The sequence below is a fragment of the Crocodylus porosus genome, unplaced genomic scaffold, assembly GCF_001723895.1.
Source record: "Crocodylus porosus isolate Cpor-Errol unplaced genomic scaffold, CroPor_comp1, whole genome shotgun sequence".
Taxonomy (NCBI): Eukaryota; Metazoa; Chordata; order Crocodylia; family Crocodylidae; genus Crocodylus; species Crocodylus porosus.
Genome location: NW_017728948.1, coordinates 44,796,865 through 44,821,478, shown reverse-complemented (window position 1 = coordinate 44,821,478; position 24,614 = coordinate 44,796,865). Strand labels below are relative to the sequence as shown.

Here is a 24,614-nt window from a genome sequence, read left to right as displayed (position 1 = left end):
AAGTAGACGAGACTACCCTCTACCTCCCACCCACCCAGCATTCAGCTGCATCTCCCTTCCACTCCAGCAGGAAGGGTAATTTATGCTCAAAAGCATAACATGTCTCCCAGCTATATCGTTGGTCAATAAAAAGAATCACCAAAACATCCATGCCTCGAGTATATTTCCTGGACAATTGCAGCTGCATCACTCCATCCCTACTATCAAGGGAAGAGACTGTTTTAAATGCCATACACAGGAGGTTATAATAAGGAATAGCAGGATGAAATTGAGGTAGAAAAAATAATCAAGAATAACCTCCTGACAGTGATAATTACTAGATGAGTAGATTCAAAACCATACTGGATCAAGTTTCATGAATTGTGCAGTACAGGGAAATTATAATACTGCTCTCTGCTTTCTCATATGAAAATTTTATATTTACTTTCTCACTTCTTTCATTCTGACAATATTTTCCTGCTTTCCGTCTTTTATGTTCACTGAACACTGCTGGTATTAGCAAGATTGATTGAAGGCATTTTTTTAACTAGCTGACTTTATGACTAGATAGATGGGAGATTTTTGTGTAAGTGGCCTGAAAAATCTTATTATAAATTTAAAAAAAAACCCAAAGGAAAAAAAAACTGCAGTCACTCTATTTAAGTAAGGCAAGAGAGCAAGGGTAGTTGATGTCATCCATTCTATTACTAAAAAGTTAATTGCCTTTAATAAAAAAACCTTCCCCCTGGGAACAAACTAGAATTTCAATAGACTCCTTTAGTAACTGTTTCTGGAACTGCATTAATAGGGAGACTAAACTTGCCTTTAGAAGCGGCCACTCCCCAGCAGAACTGAAGCACATTAGAATGATGTAAGAAAGCTTTATTAATCAAGAGAGCACCTATTCTATGAGCAAAAAACTTCCATGCCCAATACTGTCAATTGACATCTTTCATGAACAAAAAAATTAACTTAAAATATTTTTCTATGTTAAAAATACAAAGAAAATTGGACCAAATTACATGTCAAGAAATTGCCTTTTCTTACTTTCCATTTAACACTGCTACACCAACCGTGCTTCTTGGAGTTGACATACTGGCCACAAAGTTCCACTGACGAGCCTGTGGATCCCATCTTTCTACTGTGTTCAGGTAACTCCAGCCATCATGTCCTCCAACAGCATACATAGGACCTTCTAGTACAGCTACACCTAAAACCAGATAGAAGAACCAATTGCCTGCTGCAAAAATAAAGATCACCCTTTTTCATTGTTCCTTCCAAATATCTATCAGGAAGATGAAACTTTAAAATAAATAAGTAAAATAAATATCCTCCCCCCCATCCTGTTTTGGCTGCTGATATTAAATCTATCCTATAGCAAATGATAAAAAGAATCTGTTACCTTCATTCAGCCAATCTTAGAGCTCAGGCCAAGGCTTATATCACAAAAATGCTAAATGAGGTTTAAGGGGAGAATATATTGAACTGAACATAGGTAGGTTAGCTGGCACTTCATAAAAATGTCACTAATGTATAAAATCTTACATACCAAGGCCATGACGGTGTGTGGACATAGGCGGCATTACACTCCAAGTTTTTGTTTTAGGGTTGTAGCACTCCACAGTGTTCAATGTCTTTAGTCCATCTCTACCACCAACAACATACAGTTTATCATCTAACACCGCAACTCCAAACTGTAACCTTCTCCCATTCATATTTGCTACATGGGTCCACATATTGGTACGAAGTTCATACTTTTCAATGCTTGTAGCACCTTAGGAACAATATATCAGAATTATAGTCAAGCAGAACTGCCATTTGTAATAAGTGTTTTATTCAAATCAAGCTTCCTCTTTCAAAATATCTCAGCACTGCCCTCACCTCCTCCTGCCACCAGCTGGAGGCGCTCTCTAACATGCTACCTAGCTGCCACGTGTGTGTGCACCTACATGATGCCCCCTGCCCTGATCACACCCCTCCTGCTGCCTCAGCCCCAAGCAGGCTGGAACTCTGCCATCCTGCAAGGGGGAACCTGCAGTTTGCCACATTTTTCTTCTTTAAAAGGAGAAAACCCATGTTTTTTTCCAGCAAACGAAAACCAAGATACCTGCTGATCAGTGCTGGCAGGGCTCAGGATAGGTTTTGGTAGTGGACTGAGATCTGACTAAGTTAAGTTTGGGTTAGGGCATCACAGAATCATAGAAAATTAGGGTTGGAAGTGACCTAAGGAGGTCGTCTAGTCCAACCCCCTGCTCAAAACAGAATCAACCCAACTAGATCAAGCCCAGCCAAGCCTTTGTCTACCCACGTCTTAAATACCTCCAAGGATGGAGATTCCATAACCCCTCTGGGTAACCTGTTCCAGTGTTTTACTACCTCCGAGTGAGAAAATGCTTCCTAATATCTAACTTCAACTTTTCTCGCTGCAACTTGAGACCATTGCTCCTTGTTCTACCATCTGCCACCACTGAAACCAGTCTAGCTTCATCCTCTTTGTAACCACCCATCAGGTAGCTGAAGGTTGCTATTAAATCCCCTCTCAGTCTTCTCTTCTGCTGACTAAATAAACCCAATTCCCTTAGCCTCTCCTCAGAAGTCATTTTCCTCAGCCCCTTAACTATTTTCATTGCCCTCCATCAGACTCTCTCCAGTTTGTCCATGTCCTTTCTGTAATGGGGGGCACAACTGGACATAGTACACCAGATGTGGCCTCACCAGTGCTGAATAATGCAGAGGGGAATAATCACTTCCCATGATCTGCTGGCAACACTCCTACAAATGCAGCCCAGTATGTCGTTAGCTTTCTTGGCAACAAGGGCACACTGTGGGCTTGTATTTAGCTTATTGTCTACTGTAACCCCCAAATCCATTTCTACAGAGCTACTGCCCAGCCAGTCAGCCCCCAGTCTGTACCAGTGCATGGAATTACTCCGTTTTAAGTGTAGGACTTTGCACTTGTCCTTACTGAACCTCATGAAATTTCTTTGGGTCCAGTCCTTTAATTTCTCTAAGTCTCTCTGAATCTTAGTTCTACCCTCCAGCATATCTACCACACTCCGCATCTTGGTTTCATCCACACATTTGCTGAAAGTGCAGTCCCATCCCATCTTCTGGGTCATTGATGAAGATATTGAACAAAACTACCCATAGGACTGACCCCTGGGGCACTCCACTTGATACCAGCTGCCAACTAGACATTGAGCCATTGATTACTACTCTCTGAGCCTAATGATCCAGTCAATTTTCTATCCACCTTATAGTCCATTCGGCCAACCCGTACTTTGTTAGATTGTGAGACTGTTGTTGGAGAATGTGTCAAAAGCCTTGCTAAAGTCCAGGTATATCATGTCCACTCCTGTCCCTGCTTCCTCAGTGCCAGTCATCTCATCCTGGAAGGCAATCAGGTTGGTCAAGCATGACTTGTCCTTGGTGAATCCATGCTGACTGTTCCTAACCACCTTCTTCTCCTCCAAGTGCTTAGAAATAGATTCCTTCAGTATCTGCTCCATGATTTTTCCAGAAACTGAGGTATGAGGGTGAGCAGTCTGTAGTTCCCTGGATCCTCCTTCTTCCCTTTCTTAAAGATGGGCACTATATTTTCCCCTTTTGAATCCCCCTGACCTCTTCCAACAGCCATAAGTTTTCAAAGATAATGGCTGGCACTTTTTTAGTCATAGTGGCCAAATCTCTCAGCACCCTCAGGTGTGCTGTGTTCGGCCCCGTGGACTTGTACATGTCCAGCTTTCTAAATAGTCCCTAATCTATTCTTTTGCCACTGTCGGCTGCTCAGCTCCACCCCAAACTGTGCTGCCAAGTGACGTGTCTGGGAGCTGACCTTGCCTGTGAAGACTGAAGTGAAAAAAGCATTCATTATCTGGATAGATTTCTCTTTTCCACATCATCTGCCACTAGGTTGCCTCCCTACTTACTAAGGGACCCACATCTTCCCTCATCTTCCTCTTGTTGCTGACATACTTATAGAAACCCTTCATGTCCCTTTCTAGTGGCAAATCCAGTTGTGCTTTGGCCTTCCTGATTTCATCCCTGCATGCCTGAGCAATACTCTTATACTACTTCCTAGCTGTCCATCCAAGTATCCATTTCTTGTAATCTTTCTTTTTGTGCTTACCTCACTGAAGAGTTCTCTGTTAAGCCAAACTGGTCTGCCAATACTTGCTAGTCTTTCTGTACATTGGGATGGTTCTTTTCTGCACCCCAAGTAAAGTTTCTTTAAAATAAAGCAAGCTTTTTTTGACTCCTCTCCCCCTCAGACTGGCCTCCCAAGGAATCTGCTTTTCTGAAGTCCATGGTCCTTACCTTGCTGCTCTTCTGCCTTCCTTTCCTCAGGATCCTGTACTCAGTCATCTCATGGTCACTGCTACCCAAGTTGCCATCCAGTACTACATTCCCCACCAATTCTTCCCTGTTTGTGAGCTGCAGGTCAAAAGCATGGCCCCTAGTTCGCCTCTCCAACACTGGTACCAGGAAGTTGTCCCCAACATTCTCCAAAAACTTCCTGGATTGCCTGGGCACTGCTGTATTGGCCTCCCATCAGATATCAGGGTGATTAGAGTCCCTCATGAGAATCAGGGCCTGTGATCTGGAAACTTCTGCTAGCTGTTTGAAGAAAGCCTCATCCACTTCATCCTCCTGGTGTAGTGCACTATAGCAGACCCGCACCACAGCATCACCCTTATTGCTCTGACCTGAAATCAGAGGCTTCCAACAGGTCTGTCTCCAGTTGCATACAGGAGCTCCGAGCAATCATACAGCTCTTTTACATAAAGAGAAACTCCTACTCCTCCTCTCTCATCCAGTCCTTCCTGAACAGTTTATACCCACCCAGTGTTCCAGTCATGTGAGCTCTCTCACCAAGTCTCTGTTATTCCAATCACATCAGTTCTGGGACTGTATGAGGACTACCCCATGCTGTTCATCCATGTGGGCACCCATGATACTGCCAGGGAGAGACCCTGAGTAGATCAAAAGTGATTACAGGGCTCTGGGTGCAAGGGTGAAGGGCACAGAGGCTCATGTATAGACACCTGAGGTAACTAGCCAATTGTCCTACTTTGTCAGGAAGAATGAATGAAAAGGCTTCCCTTGTTGCCCCCTTCTGCTTGTGCTTCCTCCAGGTCACCCACTTCCCCACTTACCTCAGGGCTTTGCTTTCCATCCCTTGGCAAACCTAGTTTAAAGCCATCCTCAGATTAGTGAGCCCATCTGTGAAGATGCTCTTCCCTCTCCTAGTCAGGTGGATCCAACCTCTTCCTAGCAATCCTACATCTTGGAACAACATCCTGTGGTCAAAAAAGCCAAAGCTCTCCTGGAGACACCATCAGTGCAACCATTTATTGATCTGCAGCATGTGTCTGCCCCTGCCTGCACCGTTCTCCCTAATGGGAAGGATTGAGGAGAACACCACCTACTCCCGTGCCCTTCACTCTTGCATGTAGAGCCCTGTAATCACTTTTGATCTGCTCAGGGTCTTTCTTGGCAGTATCACTGGTGCCTATATGGGTGAGTAGAATGGGGTAACTTTGAGGGCCAGATGAGTCTTGGTAATCCCTTCATGACATCTTGGATCTGGGCTCTGGGCTCAGATCTCCTCAGACAGCAAGTCAGGCTGGAAGATGGATGCCTCCATCCCCTGCAGAATGCAGTCTCCAACCACCACCACCTGTTAGTTTCTCCTGATGGCAGTGGTCAAAATCCTCCCAAACTTGGGAATGCCTGGCTTGGCTTCTTCCACCATTGGAACATGCTCCTCCTCCTCTGTTGTAAGGGCTCCATATCTGTTCTTCAGGCAAATCATCAATAAAAATCACTCCAGGTCTCTGGAGGCAGCTTTCTGCCACAACAGACTATTTCCATCAAGGCATGATGGGTGAGACTGAGAGGGGATACTGTGAGAAACTGAAGTAAGGCAGGATCAGCATGGCCCCTAGGGAGCACTGCAGCCACTCCAAAGCCCATCTTGTCACATATACATTTATTACTTAAAGAAAAAAATGAATATTTATTTGTGACTTTGATATGTTATTATATGTAACCTTTGAAAGTTCCACAGAAGAGGATTTGGGGGTAAGAGTGGCTCACAAACTGAATATGGGTTCACAATGTCATACTGTTACGAAAAAAGCTACTGTCATACTGGGATGGGGTAAGAGGCATGTCCCACTAAAGATATGAGAGCTATTCCTTTCATTCTCTTCAGTTGGAATACTGTGTTTCATTTTAGGTACCGCATTTGCAAAAAGATGTGGACTAATTGGAGAGAGTCCAGAGGAAAAATGACGAGTATAGAAAATATGACCTATAAGGAAAGACTAATGAATAAGGGAAGCCTGAGGGAAGACATGATAATGCCTTACGCAGTTTAAAATTTAATACAATAGGAAGGTTAGAAACTGTTCTTCATGTCCAGCAAAAAGCTTTTACTGCAGCAAGGGACATTTAGGTTAGACATTAAGAAAAAACTGTCCATCAGTAAGGATAAACATTGGAATAGATTACCTAAGAAATTGTCACTAAATGATTTTAAGAAAATCTGGACAAATACAGATCCTGAATGCTTTAGGTACAGTTGATGCTGCCTTGGGACAGTAGGAAGAAATATGACCTCTCAAGGTCCTCTCCAGGCTTATTTTTATGGTTTCTATGAAAGCTGTAATTTGTATGCTATGTAAGTATCTAATGATGTTTCATTAAAAGTCAGTTCAATGGATTTTCAGTGTATGTTGCCATCAACAGTCATTATATAAACCAGTACCTTTTGTTGCATCCATTCCTCCAACTGCAAACAATACTCCTACTGTTGACTTTCTAGGCTTTGTGCGAGGACTTTGTAACATGGGTCGTCTCTCTGGTAACAGATGGTACTTCATTGCTTCCATAATGAGTTTTTGACATTCAATGTCATCTCTAAAGAGTGCATTATTTTCCATATCTGCCAGAAACTGGAAAAAAAATTAAAGTGTTGAATCACTAGATAAACAGCAGGTTAAAAGAATCTCATCCCAATGAGATATTTTGTTCAAAATATTGGTGCCTAATTTAAAATGCACATTCTTCAGGAAATCATACCAATCCCAAAAGTGTAAAAATATACTAATTGATAGTATTTACAACACTTGCATTTTAACATACACTTTGAAACAGGGCTGTCTATCTGATAAGCAGCTGTGGGCCAAACGTACCACAGATCACACCAGTTGGGACCACATGGCTGCAAACTAGGATGAGCCACAGGCCCCTGGCTGCATGCTGGGCAGACACTCCCCCTGCTGCACCATGTAGGAGTCTCTGCTCCCCGCCCCTATCATGCATTTACACAGCCTCTGGCTCCTCTGCCACTTTCAACACTGCTCTGTCCCACCCTGTGGGGTGGGGCAGGAGGCAGAAGCCAGAGGAAGGTGGGGAGCCCAGAGATTCTGGCTGCCGTTGCAGCTGGAGTAACGGGAAGCAGTGGCTGGGCAGAAGCAACTTAACCCCTCACAGGCCACATGCAGGCTGTGGGTCACCAGTTACCGGGGTGGACAAAACGCGGTCCGTGGGCCAGATGCGGACCACCAGACCATTCTATCCAGGCCATGGGGCCCCTAAAAAATTTAGAAAATTAATATTTATCTGCCCCTGGCTGCCTGTCATGTGGCTCTTGCTGGCTTGCCAAAACTCAGTAAGCGTCCTTCCGCCCGAAATAATTGCCCACCCGATTATGGACAGCCTTGCTTTGAAACACTGAAAAAAAAAAGGGGTTTTGAGTTCTTCTTATCTTAATGAATGATCCCTACTCATTATTCCAAAGGAAGACAAACACCTTCCCCCATCATCACTGACAATATAGCCAGAGGGAAATATCTCTTGATTTCAAATTTGTCTTTCACATTAGAGCAACAGAACCACAGGACTAGAAGACTGTCAAGGTTCACTTACTCTAATCCCCTGAACAAATGTGGGATGTGTTATTCCGGACAAATGCCTATCCAAACCTCTTCTTAAAAACTTCCAATAACAGAGATTCCACAATTTCTCTACATCAGGGGTTGGCAGCCTTTCCCTGGCAGAGGCCAGAGCTTGGGACCCAGCCATCACTTTGGGTCATAAGCCTCTGCACCCTGTGTCAGATCACATCAGTGCGCCAGACTGGACTGCCTCATGTGCCAGATTTGGCCCAGGTGCTATAAGTTACAAATCCCTGCCCTAAACAGAGGGTGTACCTACACAACATGCTAAAAGCACAGTAAACTAATTCTACTGTGTATTAGTGTGTCACTGTGAAAGCTATGCTAATGCAAAGCAATATTAATCTACTGTGCATTAGCATCATGTAAAAAATGTATGCCAACGCTTATGGCACATTAAGTTAGTACCTGTAATAATGGGTTATGGTGCATTAATGCACATGTAGATGTGCCCAGTTTGTTCCATTGTTCTAGTGTCACAACAATAAAGAAGTTTCTTTTGAGATTTAATCTAAATCTAATTTGCCGAAGTTTAAACACACTACTTTGTGTTCTGCACTCCATGGCAAGGGAGAAAAGTTGTTCTCTCTTTGCTTTATGGCAGCCTTTCAAATATTTGAAAACTACTTTCATGATTATCATGAAACTGCATATGTGGCTCAACAATCATCATTGCTCCAGCAATACATCTAATCTAGTGGTATTAAAATCATTGCAGCCATGGACTGGAAACTTCAAAATATGTTTTAGTCCTGCAACTCATATGCTCAAATGTATAGATTTCTCTTTTGATAAAGTGAATAGATTCCTGTAACCATAGGGCACTAATATCAGTTGTGGGGTATGAGAAGGAAGAGAACTGTACCTTGCCCACCCCTGTGTTAGCCCCTAACAGGTGCCACTCTGCTCAGCCTTCTGCCGAGACTACTGTAGCATTCCATAATGAAAGTTTAATACTTGGCTTTTACACAATATTCATGAGCAGCAAATGTATTGTTTAAAAAAAAATCAAATTGAAAGCCAATGTCTATTTTATCCGTAAGAAGGAACAAAACTTGCTTTGATTTTTACCACTGTCACTTGAAAGACAGCTCCCTGAGCTTTTTTTTTTTGGACAAAGCTGTGGTTGCTACTTTGATAACCTTAAACTACCATTTCATTATTAAAAAATGGGTATACCTAAAGTTCTAGTGTTATAAATGTCAGAATGCCTTCCATTTATTTATGTGTATTAGCGTCAGTGTTTCAATACTGCCTTTCATTTGGCACTTTGGTCCTGTTTGGCGCACTGTTCCTGAACTTAAAATAACTAGATATAATTCCATGTATATTTCTGCAAAAACCTTTTAATTAACTGAACATATTATGTGAATTCAAGCTGATCACATCTACAACACTGTCAAATACTGCATCCTTCCAGAAAAAGATTTCAGGAGTACACATTAAAATATGCTTTCTTGTATTCCAGTACTAGTGAGAAGCAATACCAAGGTAATCCTCAACCAGCAACGCTTTACCTTTGATGGGTGGATGTGGGAGAGAAATTCTAAATCAACATAGATCAATATTTCTTGTAAAACTATATTTGTAATTTGGAAATGCAACTTATCTGCTCACCCCAATAAAGAACTCTGAAGGAGCTGGGATTTATCATAGCATGAGGCTTAGCTCTATGAGAATAATTCTAACTAAAAAGTAAATAACTTCTAAAGCTATCTGTAAGCAGAAAATTGTGTGTTTTTGTGAATGAGCCTGCTGCATCGTAAATCTCTGTAAATAAATGCTCCCCATTACAACAACTTAAGAATTGACTTATTACATGAATCCAAAGTTTCCAAGGGTTTTATTATTTCTGTAGATCCTTGCACCAAATTTCAATACATTAACATTATAATCACATCTGAAAAACGGATGCAGAGGAATGTTATGAGGTTGCTATAATTTGAAATAATCTTATAAAGCTGTTAAAAAAGAATATCAGAAAAGAAAACTGCCTAAAGCACTAAGTGCTTCCGAGAAAAAGGAAGCTGAATTTCTCTCAACTATAAATGCAGTTAATCGACATTTTGGTACAATTTCAAAGACCGCATAATAGCCACTGGCACTTAGCAAACATTTAATATACATAATCAACCATATCACAAGCCTCTCTCTGCAACATCAAAATGATGCCTGAGATGCTGATTTTGTCAATAAGCAGATATACTAGAACAGAGAATGCTAGCTTTAAAGAAATTATTATAAATACAACTGATGAAACCAAGCTCCTATTATAGTTTTTCTACCTCTGCCTCTAAATCCTATAATACTTCTCCATGATTTCTTTAAGTGTGTATGAATCTAATAGTCCTCAAAATCTCTACCTACAATGTTATTGATTTTAGTGACCTCTCCAATTTTCTGGTTTCCTTTCTTCCAAATAGCTTCCATTCTTCTAGCATAAAATTAGAAATATTTTCATTATATCGTATTGTGTCTGCTGAAAAGTGTGTCACATTGCCTAATGATGTGTGATCATGTAATGAAACACCATACTGTAATTACTGGTGGTCAGATGTAATAGTATTATTGGAGTTTCAACAAAATTTCTTGACTGCATTGTAAATAATGTTAATTCCTTTTGAAGGATGAAATTCTATTTTGTTTTAAAATACTTTCATTTTAAACAGTTTTTCTAAAAGTAAAGAAATACAAAGTGACAGAATCATGGAATGCAAGTATAGATGTGAAAAAAGGTGGGAGACAGAACAGCGATTGCAATCTGGTATTGTTTTGCTGTTTTAACCTGAAAGTCTCCTAACTAATTCCCGGTTCAGACTAACTTCACATAATTATGTATTTATATATTAATTTCTGTAGTGTCTATTTCCAAGAATGGTTTCAATTAGAGAAGATGGAAAGAAACAAAAAGAATAAATAAGCAGTTAAATACCGAACAACAAATAACAACTTCCTGCAGGTCAATCGGCTCAGACTTCAATATGTTCCTAAACAAAGTAAATGACAAAGTCAGCGATGCCACTGAGAATATTGCCATTGCATATGGAGTAGTCAAATACAAGTACCCACAGGAAATACTTTCTATCCAATCTCTCCTACCAGGAAGAGGGTGTAGGGTGAAAGGCAAAAAGAGACCCAATGAAGCTTTCATTATGATCTCTTGACAGAAGTGCAGCTCTCAGATGTAATTCAGAACCTTTTCTGCAAAGTGTTCTGAGTTGCACCGTTACCCCAGACAAAACAGAAGTTCGCTGTTGGTTCCTGGGGGGTGGGGAATCTAGCTGTGGGCTCATAGCAATGGCCACTCTGTCAGTGGTGGCTGCTTTCAGAATGAGAGTGGGGAAAGGCAGTGGAGGGAGCTCTGAAGAGTGAGGTGGGTGAACTGGACCCCTGCCCACCTTGGGCAGGCTCCAAAACACCCACCCCACCCTTGGGGGGTAGAATAAAACCCCCCAACCTGAACTCCCTCTGCTCCCTTTCCTCCCTCCTATTCTGAAAACACTGACAGGCTGGGACCTCCACAGACACAAGTTACAGAAGATGGCACATTTTGAAACATTTTCATCTGATACCCCATGCAATGAGAGGTCATATTTTCACCCTATCAGCCATTTTTGAAGCTGTCTACAGCCATGCACTTTTGTTTGGTTGCAGCTATAAACTACTTTCTGTGGTCAGATCAGGCAAAAATTGTCACTTTTGTCCACACCCTTAGTTTTTTCACCCTAGAATGTGGACAAGCCTTTCATTACCTCACAAGGCTGTTGAAAGTTTTCAGTTTTTAAAGCCCTTTCACCTGATATAAAGTGCTATTATATAAACAACAGGGTAAGGAGATCAAGCATGGATTATCTGTACAACACCACGGCAGAACACTAACACAGGACTATAATGTACTACAACTTATTGATAAAAGCAATTATACCAAGGAGTCCAGAGCACCTGGCGTTCTCATCCACTGGAATACAAACAGAGACAAAATCCTACCTAATTGAAAGAACTATAAATAGCAGTAGGACAATAGAATAAGCTGCCCAAGTAAATTCTGGAACCTTCTTCACTAGAGATTTTCAAGAAAAGGCTGGAAAAGCATTTGTCTGGCATGTTTAGGAATAGCACATCCTACAGTTATGCAAGAAATTGGACTAGCTGACATTTAATACTCTCTTCCAACCATACAGTTCTATGATTCTATATAAAGGGGCATACAGAGTCCAAAAAGGAGAATAAATGGAGAAAACAGTTCAAGATAACTTTCTAATTCTATACGTCCCAGATCTCTAGGTGAGTTTTGACGATGGACAGAAGTTCATTAAAAAAATAAATGGTATAATTCCCATAAATATGATGCTTAAGAGGCACTTATATTCCTGAAACCATGTACTTACCAATACCATACCAATAAGATGTGCAAAACATTTTTCTCAGATGTTTGAAATTGAAACAAAATGTTCCTGTTTACTTAAGTTTTTGCCTCATTCTTATATGATTCTGACTGATCTCATCTTCATGTTGTAAAATCCTGCAGTTCATCCAGGAACAGTCACTGACCTTATAATGCAGGAATATTCTGCAACGTGACTATGTATTTATTTTTCTAAGGAGTCAAATCGCTATATAATTCTATGAAAGCTTCGGCATAGACTGTAGGAGCTTGTCCATTAAAAAAGGATATAATTTAGGGGAGGAAAGTATTTTGTATTTGTAATAATTTACCTGTGGAGCAAGCAAAGGCAGCCTAATGTAAGCCAACAGCTTACTAAGATCCTTCCTTCTCTGTTCCAAATCATGTCGAACCCATGTAAGGAGTGCATTCAGTATAGTTTCTTCATTAGGAATATTCATATCATCACTTGCTAAGAGCTTTGCAATTTCAGTGGCTGGCAATAATAGAAACTCCTGGTTTCTAATAACTTCCATGAAATTTTCCTGAAAAAGGAAAAAAAAAAAAAAAAAAGGGAAAACTGAAGATAGTTGAATAGGCCACTATTGCTTACTGTTGCCACAGAGTTCATGGAGATGCACAATATGCTGACATGCTGATTTTGCTAAGAAGAGTGTGCATCAGATTGCAATAATGGACACAGCTAAGAGAATGTATTGCATCAATTGAAATAATGAAACTATCTTTGACATTATCAAATTATTTTTATGTTATGCAAGCCAAACAGAACTGAACGAGGTAGAACAGTGGAATGAAGGTATGAAGGACTGTAATACTGTAACACAATATCTGATTAATAACAACCACTTTTGAGAAGACCCAGTTCTTGAACACTTCAACTAGGTCATTTCATATAGCCTATTCTTATTTCAGGATAATAAGAATCACAGTATAAAATATTTGTGAGCATTATGTCCAACCAGTAGCATTTTTAGAATATTTTGTAGAAATTCAGACTCACATTAAAACACAGACGCATATATCTGGCAAGCCTGAAGACTAATTCAGGAATAATTGGAAAGGGCCCTCCCATGCACACGAAGTAAGAGAGCATAAAATGAGAAATGAGTCTCAATTACAACATGGGCTGCCCCTGGGGCAGCACAGCTCCATACTACCTTGTAGAAACTTCATAACTGAGTCCTAAACAAGTAGGCAGAAAGCAGTTGAAGCTTAGAAAACATCTAACACAAGCTTTTAGGAAATCTTACTCCCAAAATTAACTGAAATTGACTTGGCTAGGCAAGTATATGTATATTGAGAATTGACTAAAGTATTTTGATGGTAAAATTAAAAGCCAAAACATATACAAAGATGAGGTTACTGCGAAGGGATCAGTGTTAAGATCTGACCTCTTCAGCATCTTTATTAATAATATGGAACAAACAAACTCACTGTTAATGAAACCCATGAAAGATACTTATTGGGGAGACTCTGCAACACTGAGAAATACAAGTAAACATATTAGAGTAAAATTTTCAGTAACTTGAACTAGATTAACAAAAGGGAGAAACGTAAAAGCAGAAGAGATATTATCTATTGCTGAAAAAGGCTATGCAAAACATAGATGAATTTATTATACAAAATAGCAACAAAAATTAACAGTATAGTTTTGGACTGCATACTGGGTGGATGTAATTTCACAGTCCTCCTTTTACAAGACTTTGGTATCACAATACATTAATACAGAATTCTGTTCAGCATACCCTGCTACTGGAAAGAGACTGACAAATTAAACTGGTCTACGGAAATGGAAAATATCAAAAGACTGGACAGGCTGACTTATGGTGAAATACCAAACAAGTTAAATGTATATAGAATGGCTCTAAATGCGTCTAAAACATGCATAGTGTGGCACAATTACCTCCAAATATGTGCAGAGATTTAAAGACAGGTAAGCTGAGTTTAGGGTCCTACAAGGAGATATATGTGGCTGGAAAGTGAAAGAATTGGGAAAGAGGAAGGGAAAGTTAAGATATTCAGTTAAGCTGAATATCTAAAAAAAATCTAAACAATGTCATTAAGCTATAAAGTAGTCTCTTCAAGGTGGAAGCAATAACTAAGCAGGTCTTTTCTTCTTTAAAGCACACTTAAAGCTGCAACAATAAAATTAGGACCCTGAGCTAACATATTGTTCATTAAAACCAGCAAAATACTAATCTTCAATACATGCTCTTTTAGAATTTTTACTCCAAAATTGGTCAATATTTTGGAGGCAGAACTAAGATCTAAAATACATTAGCAAAATTTGAGGGTTTCCACTTGCAATATATAGAAGTTCAGTCTTCATTGGGTTCATTGGTTTCACTGTCCTTTTTTGGCTGATACTTCAACCCAAAAGATATGCAAGTTAAAGTTTTCTCAGTTCTTTGTTCTTAGCTTTGACTGTACAGGCACAGTGAGCACAAATAAAAAGAAAAAGCAACATTTACCACCTTAGGCTTTAAACTTTTTCCCTACGCTTTGGGGAAAAATAACTTTGACTAACTATTTTTACTTGCAGCTACTAGCATTATGACTTTAGGATCTTGTACCACAGATTAATTATCTTACTTTGCTATTTCTATAATTTCATAACTTAGACATTCATGGATCTTCTTTTGGAAGGTTTTCCCTATTTAAGCTTCTTCAAGAAAACAGGCTTTCTACCTAAAACAGATACTGAAGAAGTAGAAATAGGGAAACAAAAATAGTTTTGTGTTGTTTATTGTAGAAAATCACTGTCTTTTAGGGACAAGTCTAATTTCCTCTTGATCTTGTTCTATTTCTACAGTGAAGAGGCTCCTTTTTATCACAATGATAACATTTTCCTTGGAAAGAGCCATTCTTAGTTGTATGCTTGGGAATTTTATTTATCAAAATCTGATAGTTTATTTTCCTCCTTAGATTAAGAGGAAAATAAGACAAAAAGGAGTCAATATGTCTCATAATATTCTTAACCTCTTCCCTAGTCTTTGCTTTTATTGTTCTTTCTTATGGTACTTCCCTGCACAGGAACCCAGTGGCTATGTCTACATGAGATGCTGACTGCGCAGTCTTTACTGCATGGTCATTTAATACTTGTATAAACTAGTACTAATTGACTGCAAAGTTATTTGTTTATACAAGTACTAAATAACCAGAGTTACTGAGCAGTAGTGTCACTAAACAGCTTTTAAGTGACACTGACTGTGCAGTAGCCTGTTACTACTGTACAGCAGCATCACATCACGGTTCCTGCCATGCGATGCTAATGCACAGTAGTAACGAGCTACTGCACACTCTTACTGACATGCTGGTCTCATCTAGATGCAACCAGGATTTTGGAGAATGATTAAGTGCATTTTTATGGCCTTGAAAAAAGAACTTCTCTCCCCAACCCTTGGTTTCTCATGAAGCTGAAAACTGTTACTGAACAAATAACAGCTAAAAGACCATATAATAGGAGAAGATGTTCACTGTACAAGACTTTGCACTAGTGGGAAGCCAAAACTACACCAACTGCTGCAAAAGGGGAGGGTGCTATTTCTTTCCCTACCCAAGAGTTTAATTTTTCAGTATAGCCAGTTAGCAGGTTTCTTTAAAAAACAGTGAATCCCTCTTCTAGGTGTTGAAAAAGAGATGGTATCTTTTACCTCTGGTTCTTTGTCCAAAACCATGCTGTCCCAAGTTGCCATGGTCTTTGCTGTTCTATCCTTCCCTAATCTGAAAGAAGTGAGTTTGAGCATTCCCCCCTCTACCCTTCCCACCAGCTTCCTGATTACTGTGAATGGGTTAAGTCTGTCTCCATGCTTCTGGGTTTTTTTTTTATTATTTCTCCTCATAAATCACTAGTAAATGTCATTGCTGCTGCTTATGGATCTCTTGAGTTGCAAAGTGAATTTGATCCAATTCTTCTAATGATTTTGCCACTGACAAAATTATTCACATTTCAACTCTCTTAAAAGCTTAAAAAGCTCTTTGTTGCAGCAGAGATTCCGAAACCAGACTCAGAAATTAGAGCAATTTCATAGTTGCTTCATTTTTGAGGTTATAAGGCAAATGCTTAGAATGCTAAGAATTTTTCGTTAAAAAAAAATGATGTGTTGAAGTTGAAGCCTCTACCTAGGAAGACTTCCTCTGTAATGCTATGGGTTAGTGGATATTAAAAGCCCTGAAAGCAGCATGGCCCTCGTTACCTTTCTGCATAAAAATATTCCTTAAAAAAATGTTTGTAATAGGTACGCTGATATATTGGTTTGATATTGGATTGATATACAGAAAACTGGCTGTATCGAATATCGGCCTGATGGGGCCGATAATTTGGCTGATAAATGCCTGTGCTGCGTGCAGCTGCAGCACAGCACTCAGGCAGCGAGAAGCACAGCTGGCAGTGTGGAGATCTGCCTCCAGCTGGTAAATCTGGTGTGGTGGAAGGAGCGGGAGTAAGGGGCAGGGGGGCACATCAACTCCCCTGCAGTGAGGAAGAAGGCAGGGGCAGGAACAGGTGTTGCCCAGATGGGGCAGAGTGGGGCACAGGACAGACCTGCAGCTCATCAAGTTGGCTCCCACCCTGTTGCCTTGCACCCTGGGAGGGGGAAGGGGGTGTGTGCACCTAGATCTTTGTGGGGCAGGGCAGGGCTTGGAGTGGGTGCTGGCAGCACTGGAAGGATGCTGCATCCACCCTAAATTTCACTGCTGCTCCATTCCCAGAGCTGCAGCTGCCAGCCACCCAGTGTAGCCCTGGCTCAATTCCCTACCTCCCTGCATGCACCGGGAAGAGCTGGGGCTGCTCCAGGTGGCTGGCAGCAGCGGCGCTGGGAGTGGAGCAGCAGTGAAATTTGGGGTGGATGCAGCATCCTCTCAGCACTGCTGACACCTGCTCTGAGCCCAGACCCCACCAAAAGGAGCCCTGCACAGCTCTGGCTGCAGCCCGTCCTGCCCCATGTGGATCTGGGGGGCATACGCTCCCGCCCTGAGGTGGAAGCAGCAGTGGGAACCCCCCTCACGAGTTGCACCTCTGGCCCACCCGCCCAGGCAGCGCCTGTCTCTGCCCCTTCCCTTACCGCAGGGGCGTTGATCTGCACCCCACCATGCCCCTTCCCTCCTTCCTCCACTTCCACCATACTGGACTTACCAGCTGGAGGCAGCTGCATTGGAAATCAGATCAGTATCGGCCAATATGTCTCCTTAAATAATTGGCCCCAAAAATCTCTTATCAGTGCACCCCTACTACATTTTTTTTTTGTAAGAAAAGAAGGCTAAGTATCACTACCAATTGTTCTCAAATGAGCAACAACAAAAATGATATATCTCTTGATGTACTCAACACCTACTGGAAAGGGCACAAAACTGAAAGTCCAGCATTCTGGGCCTCCATTCCGTCTCTTACTTGACTTGAAATCCTGGCCTTAACTTCTCTATTACCATTTTACAGATGGGAAGCAGAGGCACAAATATATCAATCTATTTAAACTATTTCACAATCAACAGACAAGACCACCTTATTTTTGGAATAATTAGTTAATGACACTGATTGACTCCTACCAATTTGCAACAGTGATCTTTTAATTCCTCAACAAAAAGTAAAGGAGTTATATTATACTCAACCAGAGACGAGATGACATATCATCTTGATGCATCTTGAGATATCAATTTTAATGGAGAGGACATGATTCTAATCCTCAAGATTACAATGAATTCTTCAGTTTGTCACTTGTACTTGCAATGTAGGATAACCTCACCATATGTTAGGAAGATAGTTGGAAGTGTAAAAGGCTGCCTTAGGGAAAAAAAACAAATCATAAAAGTACCAGAAATGAGGGCACTGGCATAAAACACTATTTTCTATTAAAACACATTATGATACTTAAATTAAGCTTCTGGCTAGTCCAGCAACACCCCTAAATTTGTAGACATATAGCTCATTATGTTGTATTTTCAAAATAAGGTAATTTTTTTGATGTGAAAGGTAAATTAGTTACATTTGTACAAACAAGCCCGATAAATCAGGGACCTGGGTTTTCCATTTCCCACAGAAAAATAGAGAAAAACAGAGATTTTCCCTTTTCATAGTTTCATAGTTTGTAGGGTCAAAGGACCTGAACAGATCGTTATGTCTGACCCCCTGCCTTGGCAGGAAAAAGTACTGGGGTCAAATGACCCCAGCAAGGTGTTTGTATAGCCCTGTCTTCAAGACCCCCAGGGTAGGAGCCAGCACCACTTCTATTGGAAGTTGGTTCCAGATTCTAGCCACCCTGACTGTGAAGTAGCGCCTCCTGATGTGTAGTCTGAATCTACCCTGTGCCAGCTTGTGACCATTATTTCTAGTCACTCCTGGTAGTGCTTGGGGGAACAGAGACTCCCCCAATGCCTGCTGGTCCCCTCTGACTAGTTTGTAACAGGCCGCTAGATCTGCCCTCAGCCTTCTCTTGTGGAGGCTGAACAGGTTCAGGTCCCTGAGCCTCTCCTCATAGGGCCTACCCTGCTGCCCCCTGATCATGCAAGTGGCCCTCCTCTGGACCCTCTCCATGTTGTCCACATCCCTCTTGAAGTGCGGCGCCCAGAACTGGATGCAGTACTCCAACTGTGGCCTGACCAGTGTCGCATAGAGGGGGAGGATCACCTCCTTGGACCTGCTTGAGATGCATCTGTGGATGCTTGACAAAGTGCGGCTGGCCTTCCTGACTGCATCCCCACACTGCCTGCCCATGTTCATCTTGGCATCAATGACGACTCCAAGATCCTTTTCTCACTGACGAGAAGGGAGTTCCCCAACCTGTAGGTATGGTGCTGGTTCTTCCACCCCAGGTGCATCACCTTGCATTTGTCAGTGTTGAAACCCATCCTGTTCTCATCCACCCACCCCAGTAACTCGTCTAGGTCTGATTGCAGCCTATTCCTCCCTTCTAGCATGCCCACATCCCCTCACATCTTGGTGTCACCAGCAAATTTGAACAGGGTGCTTTTTACCCCCTTGTCCAAGTTATTGATGAAGATGTTGAACACTGCGGGCCCGAGGATCGAGCCCTGGGGGGACCCCACTGCCCACATCCCTCCAGGTTGAAAATGACCCATCCACCACCACTCTCTGGGTGCTGCCTCCCATCCAGTTGGCGACCCATTTGACTGTATAGGTGTCAATACCACAGTCCCCCAGTTTTTTAATGAGAATGGGGTGAGAGACAGTGTCGAAAGCCTTCTGAAAGTCCAGAAAGACTATGTCCACTGCTACCCCTGCATCTAAGGATTTGGTGACCTGGTCATAGAAGGCCACCAGGTTCGTCTGACAGGATCTGCCTCTAATGAACCCGTGTTGGTTGCCCCTAAGCATAATCTCCCCTGCTGGCCCCTCCTGGACATGTGCCAGGATAGTTCTCTCAAAAAGCTTACCCAGGATCAAGGTTAGACTAACTGGCCTATAGTTTCCTGGGTCCTCCTTCCTCCCGTTTTTGAAGATGGGAACCACATTGGCCCTCTTCCTCCTTTTGCTGGAGGAAAACATGGATTTCTCATTTTATAGGAGAAAACCGCAGATGTTTCAGTTTTGCAAAGAACTCTGTTCCAGCTTGCAGAGGGCTGGGAGGGAGCAGGAGGAGGAAAGTCAGGCAGGGGGCACCATGTGCATGTATATACTCATGGCTGCCAGGCAGCCTGGAGAGCAGCTCCTGCAGGTAAGTGGGGGCGGAGACTGAGGCCACCAGAGGGAGGAGTTGGGTAGGGCTGGGGTTGAGGCTCCCCAGCCAGGTGGCGTGTGGGGCTTGGGCCCCAGGCCATAACATGCAGTTACAGACCCTCAGTGGACAGCAGGATGGGGTTGCTGGTGGCTCATTTGGGGGGCGAGGGGTGGGGCTGGCTCCCTCACTGCTGCACGCACTCCATGGGGGAAGGGAGACCCATGCCCCACAGATCTGTATGTGGGGTGGGGGCAGGTGTGTGCTGTAGGATTGGACTCCCCACCCTACTTTTCTCCCTTGTGGCCTCTATAGCCCAGGAGGTGCAACCTGGAGCTGCAGGGAACAGCAGGGCTGCGCAGTGAAGTTCCTTGCTGCTGCTGGGGATGCACCGACAGGGCAGCATGGAGCTCGCAGTAGCAAGCAGCTTTGTGCGGCCCTGCTCTGCCCTGCAGCACCGGGTTGCACTTACTGGGCTACAGAGGCCCTGGGGGAGGGCAGGAGCCCAAGGTCGCAGCAGGGAGCCCACCCTACCCCTGCCCTGTACACAGATCTGGGGGGCACAGGTCTCCCCTGCCCCCTGAGGAGTGTGTGCAGTGGCGGGGAGACAGCCCCACCCCTCACCTGAGTCTGCAGCAGGCAGTGGGGCTGGGAGACTTGGGCTCCATGCTCCACTCAGATGCCACAGCTGCCACATCCTATTAGGGGCAGGGGGCTGAGGACCCGGGTCCCTGGCTCCATAGCCCTGGCAGATGGGAGCCCCTTCTGGCAGGGCTGGGGATGGCAGGGGGGAGTAAAGAGGCACCAGCAGGGCCATGGAGGCTGGGGGGGCGGGGTGAGGGAACTTTCATTTTAATCACAGTTTTGGGGGTTTTAATTAGAGAATTTGCAAATTTTTTATCAGGGAAAACCAAGATTCCTTTTGATAATGGCATTTTATATACCTAGTCCATAAAAATCAGGCCCACAATGTCTGTTTAAAAGCTATTATGTCCACCACTTGCCACTTTCAAAATGTTGGCACGTTTCGCTCCTTAGATCCTAAGTATTTTTCAGGCATTGTCATGTTTTTACAAGGTCACAAAATTGACTGACTTTGATAATAACCTTGAAGATTTTTCTTACTCTTCTTCAGAGTAGTTTATTGACTGTCAGAGCATACCATTAAATTATGAAACAGTCATGTTCTTTTAGCACAAGAGCTACATACATACTTTTAATCTGAACTATCGTATTCAAATCCATTTTACTTTTATTTATACTTGACAATACTACACTGACTGAAACTATGCCAATGCTTTTAAGTGACACTAATGGACACTGCTGAGATGGAGAAAGTCTATTATTGGAGTTGGGTCCACTGAGATTATTCACTGATGGATTTTTTATTCTGAGAAAATGGCCATTTCAACTCAACGTATAAAATTTTTTTAAGTGCAAATTGAGTAGCTTATCAAAAAACTTATGGTTACATACAGAGCTTTTCGATAGGAGAAGTTTAAAACGGAGTAGCTGTTTTAACTGAAGGAACACAATTGCATGGTGAACTGTTCCCAACATCAGACAAAAAAAGAAAAAGCAGCAAAACTAAGGAAGTAAATATATTTAAGTTAAAATATAACTACATTGTTTATTTAGCTCAAATTTCAGGGACTGGAAAATAGTATGGAAAAAACCTACAGATATTCTTTAGTTTCCATCATTATAACATAAACCATGGTAATTTGTAACAGTATAAGCATAACTCATGTCTCTTAAACAACAGAATTTACAGAAACTATAGTATGCTTAACCCTTTTGCTCTGCTGTTTTTAATGGATGAGCATCAAGTGGCTAGTATTAGTATTAACATTTTTCTTCTTTCAAAAAGCTTTTAAAACAAATGAAATTACTCAGGGATTTATTTTAATTGAAGACTCAATCGGACTATAGATTGCTATGCAGTTTCCATAGCAACATTAGTTTCAAACCAAAAGAGCTACTTCTGTATTACTCATTATTACTAAAATTCAATTTCATGTCTCTGTTGGAACTAAGCAACATTAAAAAAAGCCTTAGGAAGAATCCATCGAGCACAACTAATTAGTTTTGAAAATGGGTTTTTAAATCCATCTAATTTAAATTTCATTCATGTCAAAGCCTTAAAAACAGCAATTGTGGCAATGAAGTAAACAACCATTTTCCTAAAAGGTGTAAAACCATTTTCCTGTGGCCTGAAGAACTTCTTACCAAAAGAAAGATGTGGAGTCCGTTACAAACCAACTTTGAAAAAATGAGACAACGCTGGCTCCACTCTCTCCCAGGCATGGAATACGTGGAAGAACAGCTCCTGCCTGGCCATGCAGCAGTGTCCCAGGGCCAGAGATGCATCACCACTGACTGGCTGGGCAGGCCCTGGGAGGGGATGGAGCTGGAGCTGTGCCCGAGAGTAAAGAAGGGGAGGGATCTGGACCAACAGTTTAATGACAACTGTGTGCAGGGCAGAACAGAGCAATGGCACATAGGAGATCAAGTGCTATCATTAATGCTCAGCCTCTTCATATGGTATCCAAAGGCCAAAGTTCGTGTCCCAAAAGCTAGTCAGCAAGGCTGTCATGAGGAGGAGGAAACAGCATAAGTAATTCTAGAAACCCCACGTACAAAGAGGAATTGTCTTGATTGGCCTTATACAGATACATCTCTTGCCCTCCTCACCTAACAACATTGTTTCAAAAGGATACCTCTGAGACAAGAAAGGAGAAAAATATAAAAAAGAGAATGGTGGTTAGGGGATAGAATTTAAGAAAGAGAATTAATTTTCCTGTAAACAGTAACCCTCACTTTCATTGGGAATATTTTTGCATTTAGCCATTTGTGATTCTACCTTAACACATAAATATATTCCTTGAGCTTATACTGGTACATAAAAGACACCCTTCCGTTACTAACATGAGAGAATAAAACAAATATCCATTGAGAGATCAATATTAACAAACTATGTGTAACTTGGTAACTTTCAGAATTTGATAAACCCACTCCAGATTTATCAACAAATAGAATAATGCATGTTTATTATAGTAGCATCTCATCTCAAGGCACTGGACCACATGATGGCAATTTAGCTTCTGATCAAAACCAGTAAGAATTGTACCAGTAAGAATTATTTTTTGACAGTCTTGGTACTGTTAAAAAGAATGGCTCATACATATTTTCTTTCAATTTCTTTGGCACATTTATTCTGTCAAAAAGACTACACAAACGAAGTGCCCCACAAACTTACCACACTATCCACCAAAATGGATGTATTCTAGTTATCCTGGCCCAGTGTTAGGCATAAACCCATAAACTCATGCACTTGGGAGTGGTTATTGGTTCATGCTCATCACTGCATTAAAATATACCTTCCTAGAGAAGGTTATAGTGTATGCCAGGCAGGTGTGGTATACTTCACTATGGTACTGTCTAACATGGTCCCATGACAGTATGGGTATGGTCACTAAAACAGCACGTTTAGCAGTTACACTTATTTCAAGAAAAAGATGATCTGCAATCTGTGATTCTTAACAAATCAAGACTCTATTGAGCAAACCATTTAAGTACATACTTAAATTAACATTCAGAAGCTTAAGCCAGCAGCGTTTAACTTTTTCGGCCTGTGGGCCAGATGACTGACACGGGGCCTGCCTGCAGTCTGAAAAAGGCTCTAGGGCCAAGCACCAACCCTTGTGCATCAACCACTGTGTGTTGGGATTGGATCCCAGTGCCCTGGCACTGTACCCTTCTACTGGGATTGGGCCCTGGAGCCCATTGCCACCCACCTTTGGCCCCATGCCAGATTCAGGGCCAGAGGTTCCTCATGGGTCCGGAGATGTGGCAGCAGTGGAACAGTGGCACTACTCTCCCACCACCAAATTTCTGGACTTGTGGAGCCCTGCAGGCCAGATGACAACATTGTAGGCCAGAAGCCAGGGGTTGAGCACTCGCAGTTTAAACCATCCCAATTACTTAAATGTAATAATCCCTCTATCTAACGTTAAGCCCCTGCTTTAAAGATACTGTTCTGAATTATGGCTCATATTTGCTCCATTATTTCCAGTAGCCTGCTCTTACATATTTAACTTTTAAAATCATAGCCTCCTACGTAAATTTAAATAAGCACCTTTTTTCTAAAGTGTGTAACATTTTTCTATTTATTTTTCCATAATTACCAATCAGGATATTAAACACATTATTTTAAAATTCTAAATTAATATAGCTATTTTAGGGGAAAAGCTGAATGGAATAGGGAAAATGCCTCCTCAATATTGTATGGCACACAGCAATTTACAAATAAATAACATTCATTTACAAATAAATAACATCAGTATTTTTAAACAAGCTTCCATCTAAAATACATATATTTGTAACTTTTCATTTCATCTATCAATAAGATTCATAGATGTTAGGGTCAGAAGGGACCTTAATAGAACATCGAGTCTGACCCCCTGCATAGGCAGGAAAGAGTGCCGGGTTCAGGTGACCCCAGCCAGATGCCTATCTAACCTCCTCTTGAAGACCCCCAGGGTAGGGGAGAGCACCACCTCCCTTGGGAGCCCATTCCAGATTTTGGCCACTCTA

At 41.8% G+C, this 24,614-nt stretch overlaps 1 protein-coding gene across 1 annotated transcript in view; it reads right to left on the bottom strand.

The window, feature by feature from the left end:
- Positions 1-24,614, bottom strand: part of KLHL5 (kelch like family member 5) — an 84,797-nt gene that overhangs the window by 20,250 nt on the left and 39,933 nt on the right. The window contains 4 exon segments of the mRNA XM_019553200.1: positions 1,027-1,189; positions 1,529-1,753; positions 6,752-6,938; positions 12,660-12,872. Coding sequence (XP_019408745.1) covers positions 1,027-1,189; positions 1,529-1,753; positions 6,752-6,938; positions 12,660-12,872 — 788 coding nt within the window.